At 47.7% G+C, this 15,712-nt stretch overlaps 1 protein-coding gene across 1 annotated transcript; it reads left to right on the plus strand.

The window, feature by feature from the left end:
* The first annotated feature begins 451 nt into the window (after positions 1–451).
* Positions 452–3,350, plus strand: LOC144135929 (uncharacterized). Its single transcript, XM_077668214.1, has 2 exons — positions 452–818; positions 2,229–3,350. Exons 1-2 carry the CDS (start codon positions 531–533, stop codon positions 3,261–3,263), a joined length of 1,323 nt encoding a protein of 440 aa, XP_077524340.1. The 5' UTR covers positions 452–530; the 3' UTR covers positions 3,264–3,350.
* The last annotated feature ends 12,362 nt before the right edge of the window (positions 3,351–15,712 follow it).

Consider the following 15,712-nt stretch of genomic DNA (forward strand, 5'->3'; position numbering starts at 1 on the left):
TCACACTGGCATATTTCACACGTCTAAAGCAGAAATCTAGTTTCGTAGGTCGTGCCTTGTTTTTCCTCTTAAGCGGAAGATATTCAGCTGACCTCGCATTACTGACCACCAGTTTTTTGTTTTTCTGTCGCTATGTTTTTTGAAAACTGAACAAATTTCTCTTTATCTTCGCTCACTCATGAATGGCGTCATTCAGTAGCAGACCGGCGCGAGCTGTACAATTTTCTCTTGTCATTATTTCAGAGTATGAATCAGCATGTGTGTTTCGTCAGGAACAACAAAAGTAATCCCCCAAAGAAGTGACAAGACAAAAACTAGCACTGGTGATCTGTATTTTTGTCGTTGGCAGCAGATGCCGCAGTGCATAGGAAGGAAGGAAGGCCTCAGACGTTGCTGGCACATACCCACTCAAATCACTGTGAGAACGACGAAGTTCGCGGTTGCGCGTGAGCTGGACGCGCTGAGTGGACCGTAGAAGTGTTGGAGGCTCGAGTCCAGTCGTCGTCGTGTTCCAAACCCAGGGCGGCGCCATGGTGATTCCGGTGACGCTCATCAACGACATCAAGCAGGCCGTGGACCTGTCCAAGCAGGCGCACGCAGCGGACAACAAGGAGCAGTACGCCAACGCCATCCGTCTCTACCGCAAGGCCATGGAGTCCTACCTGAACGCGGCACTGCTCATTGGAAACTCGTGCGCCCCGTTCATCGAGCGGGCGCAGCAGCTCAAGGCGTTCTTCGGCAGTGACGCCAACGAGGACGTGGTAGTCGAAGGAATGCCAGAGATGAAGAAAATCCACCAGATCGCCGTTCTCTCCCAGGTGAGCGAGCGCTGCTGAGTTAAGCAGTCACAGCGAAGAGGTTGAGGGACCGAGCAGTATGTGCGGAAGTTGGCTCGAGGTAACTCGAGGTAAAAAAAGGTAACTCGATGAAACACGTAAATTGAGGGCACGACGTGTATAGCGTCAAGTGCAAGGAAGAACCATCGATAACGAAAAGTCTCAAACGTTGTGTTCGTTTTGTCGCAGACCTTGTATGTCTGCAAATAAGTGCATTTGCTGCGGAACTTCACCCCGGGCCCTAACAATAATGGAAACCCGTTTTTAAATAATATACCGTTAAGTTTCTCTGGGCAACTCGACCTGAGTTACGCTATCACTACTGCCATGCAGTTATGCGCACTGCACAAGAAAAAGTACCTCCTTAGGCATTTCCTGTTTTTCCTGGATGATCAGCTGCCAACCATCTCATACAACCATATTTCATTCTCAATCAAGTGATTCTGCACATGAATCACGATGTCGCCCTGGGTCGCTTGCCTTCAAGTAAATGTTCTTTTCCTGTTTGTGGAGACTTACATTTCTCCCCATAACGCGCCGAGCAGGTATAGGATAAACGCGCCTCTTCAACAAACACGCTACTGCCTTTTTCCTTATATACTTTCCTACTGAAAGCAGGCTAAATTACTAGCCTATTCAAAGCACGTTTTTCAGTCCAGTATCGGAGCTAAGGAATACGTACTGGCTTGGAGTCTTTTTTTTTTTCCTGGAACAAAATGCTTTGACACACCGCTGCTATGCCGCCATACAACTTCGTGAGTAAAAGTGAGCAATGGTAAACAAAAGAACAGCTATGAAACGATTCAAATATTTGCTCGAAGCATAATGGAAAGTAGTGAGCGCGAGCAACAAAAGTCCTCCAAAAAGCCTTGTTCAGGCTCCAGCTTTAAAGGTAAAATTTGTTGAAGAAGGCAAGTTCTCCAAACGAAAACTGTCACCTTCTGACCAGTAAACAAAACACGGAGAAGTAAAAAGGGAACAAAGAAAGATTTCGACTCTTGCTGTCCCCTCCCACCTCTGAAGAAGGGCCAGCTTTTCTGGATACTACACGAAAGCGCCTCCTCCCAAGCGCACACGGATATTGTGGAGGTTATCCAGGTGATCTTTGGCTCTACGAACCAACGCGGGGTTTACCTTTCCATTATCTGGCTAAAAAGTCTGCATCATGATCAATTTCTTTAAGCCACCAAGTTAGGCTGATGAGAGAATTCACTTAGTTATCGAAATATATAAGACGTCGAAACACAGCAGAAACAGAGAAAGTTTAGCCGTGTGTGGGTTTGACTCAACTTCTGAAGGAAAATAAGAATGGTTGTAAGGCGTACAAATCAATACTTTTTTCTATGTAATGTCGACCTCCATTTCTATACTGACCGTTTGTATTGCTTTCAGGTCCTTCCCCCATGGCGCACGGCTGCTGGAACCGTTACTTCCGGCAAGAAAATAAACTTCTGCGACGGCATCCAAGGTATCGACCCTGCCAAGCTCCTGCTCACCCAGATCCTGGCTGACCCTAAGGCGAAGGCCGCGTCGACCATACTTCTGTACGGGCCGCACGGGACGGGCAAATCGCTGCTCGTCAAGTCTCTCTACGTCAAGTATCCCGAGAAGTTCATCTTTATCGTCGACCTCGACTTCTTCGTGATTGGCGGCCTCACTCATGACCCTGCCTTGATGACAAGAATGCTCGTGAGGAACTACATGAAGTACAACACCGCTGTGCTCATCCTCGAGGGCCTGGACCGGCTGTATTTGCCTGAGGCCCCGGAAGCCAAGAAGCCCGTGGTCGACGCCGTTAAAGCCGAGCTTCTGGCCTATATGAAGGAGCTGGTTGAGAAGAAGGAGTACAAGGAAGTGGTCATCGCGACGGCGTCCCAGCCCTGGCGCATCGCAGAGGACATGCGGAGCACCTTCGAGGCCAAGATCAACGTCCCCATTCCAGAGAGCGAAGAGGCGCGCAAGGCCATCATCAAGGCGGAGCTTTTCAAGCTACGTGTCCCCTGTTACCGTGCCGGCGATATCGGGAGCCTGGCCAAGAACACCAACCGCTTCTCGCGCTACCAGCTCCTGCGCATCATTCGCTGCGCGCTCGCGCGCAACTTCAACAAAATTGAGGCGATCGAGATCAAAGAAAATGCCGAGAGACTCAGCCATATGACCAAGGCGGACATGGACAAGGTGGCTCCCCTCTTTACGGCCGACCTGAGCGAGGAGGATGAACCGAAGCACCAGGAGTTCATCGCGGCCAACAACCCTGCCCCTGCCGCTATAGTCCTGCCGCTGCTGCTTCCCCCAATGCCGTCGCTTCACCTCCTGCTGCGGCCGCTTCTCCTGCTGCTGCTGCCACTTCTCCTGCTGCTGCTTCCGCTTCTCCTCCTGCTGCCGCGTCCCCCGCCCCTGCAGCTCCTCCTGCCAATTAGCGGCTGACGGAGCTGCGTCGTCGATTACATAAGTGCAGTGGCCGCCAAATGGCGGCTGAAGCAATAAAATTGCGCTTATGCGCTTTGATAGTCATATGCGTGTATTTTCCTTCCTTCCGTTAACTTGTTAATAAACGCGCTCTTGAGGGACGCCACCACAGGGCGCGGGACATAGAGGACGGTGATTTAAAGTCCATCGTAGAGCACTAGAATAGAGAGGGGACTTATGTTGGCGAATCCAAATGATAGCATACGTTAAAGAATGGGTAAACAGTGCAGCAGTGATTTGTCATGAAGAGCATCGACTCTTCTAAACTGGTATTCACAGAGATTCACTCCCTCCTATATCCCTTCCCTTACGGCGCGGTTCAGGTGTCCAAAGATATATGAGACAGATACTGCGCCATTTCCTTTCCCCAAAAAAACCAATTAATAATTAATTAATCCTGACACCGAGGTGATTCTGCACGGGCTGCACGGGACGGGCAACACTCTCGTCAAGTTCCTCTCCGCCATATACCCTCAAAAGTACATCTTCAACGTCGACCTCTAGTTTTCCGTGACCTCTGCAATCGCGCAGGACACAGCCATGATGGGCAAGCTCTTAGGGACACTGCCGGAGGAACAGCCGTTACAAAAAATTTATGGGGTTTCTGCAAAATTCTTGTTGCTTTGTCGCATCAAGTGAAGCATGCTCTGTAGCTTTCGTGATCTTTGTGTGGAGCTCTCGACGAGTTTGTCCAGATAATTTGCCGTATATTTTCCGATTTCCACTTGATAGCAACATTTCTGGCGAGCCTATGATGAATACTTTTGATGAGTTTCTTGTGATATCATGTGATGAAATTTCTGTAAAAGTTGTTCCAGAAAATTTTCCGCCGATATTCAGATATCCTCTTGATGTCTATATTTGTGATGAGCTTATGATGCATCCTTCTGCGGAGTTCCTGGTTAAACGATGTGTTTAATTTCTGTCGAGTTGACACAGAAGATATGCCGCTGAATTTTTGACGTGCACTTGATGTGCCCATTTCTGATCTGTTCATGCCGCATCGGTTTGTCGAATTTTTGATGCAATCATTTAACGAGTCTAGTCTTTGTTTTATTGGTGTAGAAAATTTGCCGTACATTTTATGAGGTCCACTGGATGAGTGCATTTCTGATGTAATCTTGTGAAGCGTCTTTGTAGAGTTTATCCAAGAAGCTTTCCTCCTATTTTTTATCGATCCTTGCTCTTTTATATTTTTATTTGATTATTGTGCATTCATGTGTTTTGATGTATTCTTGCGGGGAACTTTTATGCATATGACTGCAGCCTTTGGTGTTCCCAATTATTGATAATAATTGGTTTTGGGGGGAAATGAAATGGTACAGCATCTGTCTCATATAGCGTTGGACACCTGAACTGCGCCGTAAGGGAAGGAATAAAGGAGGGAGTGAAAGAAGAAAGGAATAAAGAGGTGCCGTAGTGGAGGGCTCCGGAATAATTTCAACCACCTGGGGATCTTTAACGTGCACTGACATCGCACAGCACACGGGCGCATTTAGCGTTTTTCTCCATAAATACGTAGCCGCCGCGGTCGGGTTCGAACCCGAGTTGCCAATTATTCAATCGCATAATTTATGAAGCCCGTGCATGAAGGCATAGATTCACATCGAACAATGATGAGAAAAATTATATAGAACACGCTGTTTCCACCTGTAATATAAACCCACAATGAATATGTAATGAGGAATCCGAGCACTTATGCAGACCTATCTATGCCTCTCATGGGGAAATATGACAGCAGGTGAATAGCACCACTAAGGAAATAATCACATCGATATGTAGCATCTAAGCATTTATTAAAGCTCAAGCATGAATTATGAACTAAATCTTTATATTGAAGCCCCCAAGTTAAGAATCGCAGGAATTGCCTTGGCCGACGTACACTCTCAGTTGAGGTCGTGGTAGATCACAGATCAAAGGCTGGCCCAATCTTTCCTACTGCGGTTTCAGAAAAGTTGGGAGAGGTATTGCTGAAGCAGAGAAAGCAAAATAAATACACATCGCGTTAGTGCGATCCAATTACTCGTCACGCTTATTTGTGAGAAGCACGACTGCACGCCAAGGAATAAGGGAAGCGGGGTGGCATAGGTCGGAGGCGCGGCTTGGCCGGAGTAGTTTCCTGTTATACATATAGGAACACTAGGAGGAGTTACCTCCTAGAACTACAATCTTAACACGAATGTTTTCTTACCATTGTAAGCGCAGCCTAAGCTGGATGACCATATCACATTCTATATCCATCAGGATGCCCCAGTCAATACACACGCAGCCTTTTCCCGAACGGAGGTAGCGCTTTTTTACTTACCTGACAGAATGGTCTTGGACAGTGCAGAGTGCTGGGTAATAGAAACATTCACAAGAAGCAACGTTGTGCAGACACTGTAAAATAAAACTCTCTTTACGACACTGTAAATCGCACCTAGCAATCAGAATAACACCTAATACTGAGTTCGAAAGACAGTATATCGCTTGAAATTTGACGCCAAGAATGCGTGACATGAAGAACGACGCCGGGACGATCTCCTATGAGCACGTCTTTTCTTACGTTGGCTCTCGAATAATCGTTCGTGACAGCGTCGCGCACGGGTGTAGGATGCACTACTGAGCAGTCGCATCGCTCAACCAGTAGACACAACGCAAATGAGCAAAACAAAAATGAACGCCCAGGGCACCACATCATGGACTCGTCTGAAGCCACGGCCAAGTTATGGTCGCTAAAACCCTTCTGTCACGCGACCTGCAGCAGAGAATGAAGATACAAAACTCAAAAAAGTGCTTCGTTTTCCTCTTAACTTCAGCGCTCCCTTCCTGTCCGGCGAGAGGGGTAGGGGGGAGGGGGGGGGGGGGTGTAGGGAGGCCAATGCAGACAAAGTTGTATCCGACTGCAGAGCATTTGATTCTTTTCGTTGCACTCTTATTTGTTGTAGGCGCTCCCATATTTCCCCTATTACAAATATTAATCAAGTCTAACTCGGCCAGTTTTTCAGCCTTGGACAAATATCTTCTTCCACGCTATATATACTTGCTACTTTCGGCTCGGGGGTTCCTCATTCGTGGTAAGCAAGCGAATCTCCGCTACCGCTACCCCCCTACGAACCATTCCATAAATCATTCTCACCTTTCAGTACGGCCTGCAAAATAAAAAACATTTTCATCATCGCATTGTGTCTGCCAGTGAGATGCCAGTTGAATGAGCCAAGAGCGGAAGAACAGTAATTGCTTTAAATTAATACTTGCATTCCCTTTTGGTGTATATATAAGAGATTCGTGATTTGCTAGTTCATATTGCGCAGGCAAGAACGCAGAACGTTCTCTCTACGAAATCCTGACAAGGAAGTAATCGAGACAAGTGTAGTTTGCAAAAACTTATCTCATTCCTGTGTCTCATTTTGACTTATTCCGCTTTTCTACTACGTAAAGAACTGGAAGCATTGAATTCGTTTGGTGTTAAGGCTCAAGGCACGCTTACTGCATCTCAGATTTCGCCGTGATTAAGACATTCTCTATCCTAAGCTCAGGTAGCCCCTGAGAGAACGGAAAGAAGGCGTCAGAACGCGCAGGATTGTATGCTCTCCCTTTTGCAGTTTTCCTGCGGCTGTTCATAATTTTTAATAATCATGAAAAAAACGTAAACGAACGCGCTCCTACGTACGGACTTGATTTACCACTGGTTTTTCGATAGGAATATTTGAGATATAATTTAACTTTCAACTTTATTACTACTATCGTTCTTTTTTCTGAACGCGCTTCCCGTGATCTAAGAGGCTGTTCATTCCCAAAAACCAAATCGTGAAGAGACGAAATATTGATAATTCTGAATGAATTTGAGCTGAATGCCTTGCAATGATCCGCAGAAAGACGCCTAAGTGTGTCTAATTCATCAACCATAGGAAGCCAGAATACCTCACTAATGTTAAAACCACAAAAGGTTGTGACGCGCTCGCTTCGAAACACAAAACAGACTTCATACACCAGTTTGCTTTTCCGCGCGTACACGAATCGCATCGATGAGCTATGCTGTGCTCTAAATAGTCTTTTGAAATGCAAAGTCGAAACAGAGCACGTTAAAATTACATGAACGTGTTATTTTCCGAACGCAAAAGGTACTGGCCCAAACCGAGCAAACTGTAAAGAACAGCTAGCGCTGCGAAATATTGCTCAAGTAAATTTTTTTCTCGCAAAGACAGGCAGCCGGAAAAACCGGACTTGCCCAGGACCGCAGTGACACTCTGAAGTTGAACCTGCTGAACCTGTACGTCTGTTGAGACACGCTGGTTAGAGCGTACGAGCTTGAGATGAACTCTTCTTCACTTACAAGTGAAGCACGAACCACCTTTGCAGGCTGTGTGTTCAAAAGTGGGTTTGCCTTCGAAAGGGCGCAGCGGGGTTTGCGGAACCTCCTCCACGCACACACCCCTGAGGAAGCCGGTCGCCGGGCAGGGGGTGGCTTCTACCCACTTTTACCGGTGGGTGTCCGGAGGTGGGTTTCGAGCCAACGACCTCCCGCAGCCGAAGCGGACGCCCAGATCTTTAGGCCACGGCTGCGGTATACGAGATACCTGGCGCTCTCGGCGGACCATACATACAGCACACCTAGGAAGAGATGGAAGTCTTATCAGAGTAACTCCAGGAATCTCAGCACTCGTCCAGTTAGAATGTGGTAACGGTAACTACGTGCTGTGGTCATAGTTTTGTATTGTTTTAGCGACACCTCATACCAGACAGATGTTGACATTATTAAAATAAAGAAAACTAACTAGCCTGCTGGCGATTTGGAGGGCTATTATAAGCCTGCTTAAATTTTATTTGCTACGAAACTCGGAAAACGACAATTTCCTGCATGTCAGTATTAAGAAATGAGCAGACTTCCATAGCTAGAGAAAGAAAACAGGTGTCCGGACAGATCATGGCAAGAATACACTGTAAAAAATGGCTTCAAGTGCATACTTACCCATAGCTAAAGCACGTTCGTAATGAAATGATTTGTTCATTGATAATCTCTATCTAAAAAGAAGACTTGCAATTGTAATTTTTCCAAGGGTCCTTTTTTTAAGCAAATTGGAGCAGGGAATGAAAGGGGTTCGCAAATAATGATTAAAAGAAAAAGATGGCTAAATGGATGAAAAACGGCTGGCCAGACTACTCAAGTCGAGGAGCGACCGATGATGCGGTCTCTGCGTCCAAACATTAAAGGACGAAGGATTGGTCGGCGAGGGACCCACTGCCGCCAGGTGCCGAAGTCTCGTCGGGTTCAGCGCCGGGAAAACGCGCAGCAGGTGATAGATATCGGCCACAGCATTCCGAGGTTTGCAGATTGGACACCCGGAGCGGGCATATAGGTCTCAAAATTGATGCCACTTTCGAGTTACAGCAGGAGTAAGGAAAACCCCGACCCGGATCCTCCGAGGCGCAATCCCCTCCGCATGTTTAAGACCACGGGGGAGGGTAACCAAGCACTGAGGGATGAGAGCATATCTCCGACGCTGGAGGTGCCCCTTTCTCGTTAAAAGGAGGCTGGAAACTTCCAATCGCGGCCGTCTTTCATTCATATTCTTTCTTTGTATGCACTGCACCGAACATAGACAAAAATGATAGTCTACGATCAAAATAAAAATAAATATTGCACTTCAGATGAATAAAACATTTATGAGTTTGTTTTTTTTTTGCTTTCGCGGCTTTGCCCTTCATTGCCATTTGGTTTTTTCCTGTGATTGGATGAGCAGAGATGTAGCGGCAGGCAGCATGCGGTGACCAAAGTGTCTCCAACTGTAAATCATTGTCACGAAATGTAGAGCTGATCGCTCTATTGTTCAATACAAGGCGCCTAGTTTGAGTTTGGCTCACAAAATGCACGATGTGACTCTATTATTTCAAGCCTCAAAACGGTAAGAGAATTCAGACCCCAAAAGAAACGTTGGTGCGTATGTGTAGCGCCATCTTTTCGAAGTAACTTGAGCTATTTATGTTAATTTCTCTGGCAGCCGCTAGCATGCACTACATGTAAAAAATTCGTTGTCGCTAATCGTCTGCACACTCTCCTGAGAGTGAGTGTGGAGAGATGGACGTCCACCTCGAGCAGCGTGTAAACATAAAATTCTGTATGAAGCTTGGCAAGACAGCCACACAGACGTATGAGCTCCTTCGTGACGCTTACGGCAACGAGATATTATCGCGGGCGCAAATTTTCGAGTGGCACAAGAGCTTCGTTTCGGGGAGAACGTCGTTGGAAGACGGCACAAGGCTGGGGCGCTTTTTAACCTCACGGAATGAAAACAGCGTGGCTCGTATCAGGGAAATCGTACAGGAAGACCACACCATTACAGTTCGCATGCTATCAGATGCTCTCGACATTAGAAAGACAACATGCCACCAAATTGTGCATGAGAACTTTGGGAAACGAAAGCTGAATGCCAGACTTGTACCGCACTCCCTCACACAGGTCCAGAAGGACATGCGGGCATCAGTGAGCGCTGATTTGCTCTCCGAGGCATAGAAGGATGCTGCTTTCCTCGACAGCATCATTGCTGAAGACGAAGCAAGGTGTTTTCAATACGGTCCGCAAACAAAGAGGCAGAACGCCGAATGGCGGTCCACAAGCTCTCCGGCGTCGCGAAAGGTGCGACGACAGAAGACCAAAACAAAGACGATGCTGATAGTTTTTCTCAATCCCAGAGGTGCCATACACCACGAATTCTTCGCACAAGGGCAGCCAGTGAATCAGGAGTCTGATATCCACGTGCTCCAACACATGCGGGATACACTGCGACGCCGTCGCCCTGACTTATGGGCATCTGGACAATGCAGCCTTTTCCACGATAACGCAAGGCCGCAGACTGCTCTCAGCGAGACAAAATTTCTCGCCAAGCACAGCATTACTGTACTTCCCCATCCGCCATACATGCCTGACCTCTCCCTATGCGATTTTTTCTTGTTTCCTCGTGTGAAGACAGCCCTAAAAGGTCGCTTGATGGGGAGTGTGGAGGCCATTCAAGATGCCACGACAAAGGAGCTGACAGCCCTGCCAAAAGAAGCGTTTTCCAACTGTTTCCAAGATCTCAAGAAGAGTTGGAAGCTGTGCATAGACTGCAAGGGAGACAACTTCGAAGGGGTGCTGCACAAATCGTTTCAATGTTAAACGCATATTTAATGGTCTCAATCTCGGAACTTTACGGACAAAGGTTATAAATTGACGTAAATAGTAATTGGAGAATAGCGCACCATAGGTAGTAAAATTTTATCTTAAAGGCACAATGAGGACGAATATAGGCTGGCCTGTATCGGTATTGTACTGCGTTCTGATCTCAAAAAGACCACTCTCACTGCAAGCTGAGCTTCTGAAAGCGACAAAATGCTAAAAATGAAATGCAGGTGTTGTCACTACGGGTCGATTTAGGGAGTAAAATGCTACAGTCTACACCAATTTTTCGGTGCCGATTTCATCATGCAAAAAAATTGTCGGTGGTTAAGCTGAAGAGTCACCTGGAGTGACGCGATAGCTACAGCTGGCCGAGTGGAACTTGTTCAGTTGAATTACAAAGTCAGTCTTTCGCCGCTCCGTTTTCTCTGGGCGTTGCTTCATCTTCGTCCCACTTGACAAGGCGTATGCGCACAGCTGTTGCAGCTCGGTTTCGCCGGCGCGCCGCGCAGCTTCTCCGCACCACGTGACCAACCACGTGGCTGGTCACGTGACGAACCACGTGACCAGCCACGGCGCCGGCAGCTGCTACGCACCACGTGACCACATGGCGGTGGCGGCACAGCCATGGCGCGGCGGCGCCGCCACGCTGAAGACACAAAATGCTACCGTTATGTAGCTATTGCTAGAAAAAGGTGCAATACGGTGAATGCTTCAGCTAGTTGGTACATTAAGATAGCACTGCAGCAGAGAAGAAACGAAGACATAGAAGGAGCACACAGACGAGTGCAGTGTTACCGTCAAGGCAGAATTATCCAGGCAAAGCAGATCGTCAAGGCAAAAGCGGGAGAATGAAGTAACAGAAAGAAAAATAAATACCCTCTTCGCCACAATTAAGCCAACACAATATACATCATGACAATAATGCAAAACAAGACACCAAAGTCAAGATATCCCACCCACCCACCACTTTACTCACATATAGCACCTCCCCAGGTGTATACATAACGGAAGCGTCACAAGTACATGAACGCGCCTTAACTTTGTAGCGCGTGATAGAAAACGTCAAACGCGACTATTGAATTAAACATTATAGTTGCCACTTAGCTTTTACTTTGCATTTATTACTTTAGTTTTCAGTTACACTGTTATTTTCATTTTACATAGCTTTTTTATTTTACAGTTACAGTATTATTCTTTTATTTTATAGTTAGAGCATTACTAGTTGTATTTTGTAGTAGTATTATTGAATGCTCTATTTCCGTAGGGGAGTTCTACGGAGAGTGTTCCTTTACGTGTACCTGTTCAGTACACGGGCGTTTTCGTACCCATTCTCCAACCTGGGTAACACCCTCCGAGGCCGGGTTACTGGCCCATGCATCCTGCCCAACACAGTCGCGGAACGCCATAGCCACTGTGCTACCACGAAGGGTAAGTACCATGGGCTTAAGGGTGCCTTTATGTCTTTAAGGTCCAGCGATTATTGGGGAGAGGTCCTCATTATCTGGTGGGAAGGTTGTGATGACGCCGCAAGGTCACGTGACCTTGGTTGCCCATCTGCCTCGTAGGTTTCTCTCTGGGCACCCCCTCCTCCACAACGTACGTTTTAAGAAGGTGCTCCGCCGATCGCCCCCCCCCCCCCTCCCTCCCGTCTCGGCCTCCTGCCCGCTCCTTTGGTAGCACTATGTTGTCATCCTCTGAAGAAACCTAGCAACGTGCCTGTGGCTGATGGCGATGAGGATGGCATCCATGCTGCTATGCCAGCCCACACGAAGGAGCAACTTGACGCCGCCGGGCAATATTGCAACAGATAATCCGTGGGTAGACACGCAGATGAAGTGCCTGGGTGGTATCTGCGCTTTGTTCGGTGCTTCCTGTGATCTGTGCTCTTTGTCCTGGTCGCCCTTGCGTCTGACTAGCCCTCAGGGAACGTAACAACAAAAAATTGGTGGTGGTTTGGCTCTGGTTAAACCTGGAGTGACGCGATAGCTACAGCTGGCCGGGTGGAACTTGCTCAGTTGAATTGCAAAGTCAGTCTTTCGCCGCTTCATTTCGCTGGGCATTCCTTCTTTATCTTCATCCCACTTGATACGGTGCATGCCCACATCAGTTGCAGCTCGGTTTCACCGGCGCGCCGCGCCGCCAGCAGCAGGAGCTGCTCCGCCCACATGGCTCGTCACGTGACCAACCACGTAACGAACCACGTGATCCGCCATGACGTCGCGCCGCCGGCATCCGCTCCGCACCACGTAACCTACGACGTGACAGCGTGGCGACGTAGCCACAAAGCAGCGGCGCCACCACGCTGAAGGCTCGAAATGCTACCGTAATGTAACTATCGCTACAAAAGGCTACAGTGCCATTCACGTCAAAACGGCGGCAGCTATACTTCTAACTTAGGACGTTATTAGTTTGGACCACCTGGCGGTAGATGCCTCTTTTTCCGCCGGTCGAACGCCAACATAGCTAGAAAGAGCAAGAGAATCAGTTTTTATTCAGAACAGTAATTGGATGGAGTGGTCCGCAGTGTCGCATCAACAAATGAGAGCAAGGAGATATACATGACTGTTCTCTCGGTCAAATGTGTTCGCTCGGTCAGTAAATGTTCTGGCACAAGGTGCAGTAGGGTAATTTCCACCATTTATTGATACCACATTAATGGTTTCGTGCTTCCAGAGGCATTGTTTTTATGCTATTAAAAAGTACTTAGACATCTGATACGACAGGTGCCGACAATAGTGGCCAATGTTATATTTCTACTAGAATCTCATCAAATGGCAAAAAATTCCAAAGGCGGACTGTAAGTACGACACAGAAGCACATATAAAAATAGGAATTAAAGAAACAGTACAATGCCACCATTAATCTCTTTCATGCGACCCCAGTTCCCGAGACACACCACAGCCCGGGCGCATGCGGCGAAAATAGGTGGGATCTGGCATTGTCGTGTGAACCACTCACGTTTTCACCACGAGCAAACCTTTTGCCCCAACATGAGTCCTCAACGTATCGCAGCGTCAAGTAGCAGCCGGAACACACTGCATGGGAGCACCATAAGTGGCTTCCCTAAGTACATTGTTCGTGCGTGAGCATCGCTTCCATAGCTCGTGATCCTTCTTTGCCTCATTCATGAAGAGTTGTTTGTCGCTCAGCCTCCCCCTCTCTTTGTCTGGCGCATAATTCGCGATGGACGCGTCGGCGAGTAGTGTAAAGGAGGGGAAATAGACGCAGGTGTAGCAGACATAAAACCTATGAATCCAGTATCAAGAAGGCATAAACACGTGGCGCGAAGGCTGGAACAGCCGCTGTTTGTTCCTTCTCCGCTTCCCGTGCTTGTACTGCTCGCCGAAGCATAAATTTGAGCCAGCTCTTCCTACAGAAAAGGTATAAACGTGGCATTCGCAATGCATGAGTGCTGGTTGGCCAAAGTGGCTATACTAGGCACGAAGAATCACATTGTGCTCGTGAGGCGAAGCCGTTCATAATGTATTTCCTTCCAGAAGAGGCCGTGTAGAAGAGAAAAAATGCGCGTGAGCAGCGTGTGACGACGGATATGCCGCCCGGACATGTGGAATTGAATTCCCATGCTATGGAAACGCTTCACAGATCAAGCACGTGTCTGGCCACAGCATGGTAGGGAGCAGTGCAAGACAGTGTCAGAATTGTATACGGATTCAAGACCGATGCTCGCGATGAGGCAAATGAGAGCCGCTGAATTTCTAGTCGCGACCAATGGCAAACGCTGTTCACTCCGCATGATCGTCGTTGCACAATTTGCTCTGTGCTGTACTCGCACACAACCGCGGAGCACTTTCTACCGAGCTCGAAGAGAACTCTGCAAACAAGAAAAGAAGAAAGGAAACGGCTCGCAGCAGAGAAGGCCAACCACAGCACTTGACGAAGCGCGTCGTTGGAACGAGTTGAAGCTGTAAATAAATAAAAAAAATTGAGCGCTGGGAACGCAAGTCTTTGCGCCCTTTCTCCCCATTTTCGCCCCGAGGGTAAATGCATTGCTAAAAGCGGAGTACGTTTGAAGGCGCATTTGCAAATTGGACAGAGGTGGCGTGGTAGTACGTGTTGGAGCCTGCATGCGCGTCACTCGGCAAGCCGCAGCACTGTTCATGCCCTCCGGGTGCCCACGATGGGACGCTGATACTATGCGCACTGTCCGCTCTGCTTTCTGGCCTCCCGGCTACAGTAGGCTTTCGTGTTGTATTTTTTTTTGCAACTTTTACCGCTACAGCATGCTATGATGTGCGCTCGTGAGTATTCGTGCGCTCTTGAGTGATCCAGAACTCTATTTCAAGCCAAATTGGTGAGCGCCGACAGACGAAGCCACTTTAGGTAATCAGTGTCACTGTATACTATATCACGTCGTTTATTTTAGAAAAAGAATGTCACTTCGTCTAAACAGTGTTTTTGCCCGAGGCTTCATTTCCCACGAGCTTCAGAGTAACACTTCCCTTTGATATGCATGGCCTGTTCTAACATGCTTCTTTCAACTAAAAATTAGGAACAAAACAAGGGACAGGTATCTTCATGTACACGCTGTTTGCAAGTTAGTGCATCGTCATTGATGTCACGGGACTATATATTTTCTCTCCCAAAGACTTTGCTCGGGTAAGAGAGGTTGATTTCTTGCCACTGTCATAGTGGCCACGCATTCGTCTCCCCGCCTTCTTCTGTGTCCTGCTAAGAAAGTTTACTTTTGCTCTCCGATAACGCTTAATACAGCTGTTGTTAGCTATGATTTGAAATTACTTCAGAACCGTGTATATTGAAATTTACCATATGTTTGTCCCCGCCGTTGTGCTGTGCACAACAACGCTGTGAAAATCTTTTCTAACTGCGGTGTATAGAAATGAAAAGCATAATCGAGAAATTTCTTCGAGGCATAGAAGCCGGAAATGTGACCCTCCAACGAGGACAGAATGGAGAAGGCTTTGATGAGACCGGACAGTCAAGCGTGCGAGATGTGGTCTTCCACGGCGCCCAGACCAAGTGTTCAGTAATGGTTTTGTAGCCTCTTGGTTAGGCCTTCATTTATACTAAGGCCAGCACTAAGACGTGGACAGATTCAATTTGGGACAACTCTCGCAGGTGCTTCTTCGAAAGCTGTGAATGGGTTTGCTGACTGAGTACGCCATGCTGACTACCGCGTGATTTAGGGTGGTGTTAGGCTGGCGGTAAAGCCAGCCTAACCAACTAAAGCCAGCGGCAGCTCTGGCTTGGCGCGCTTCACTGCCGAACGCGTTGCGGAAGCCAGCCGTGC

This window comes from Amblyomma americanum, chromosome 1, assembly GCF_052857255.1.
Source record: "Amblyomma americanum isolate KBUSLIRL-KWMA chromosome 1, ASM5285725v1, whole genome shotgun sequence".
Lineage (NCBI taxonomy): Eukaryota > Metazoa > Arthropoda > Arachnida > Ixodida > Ixodidae > Amblyomma > Amblyomma americanum.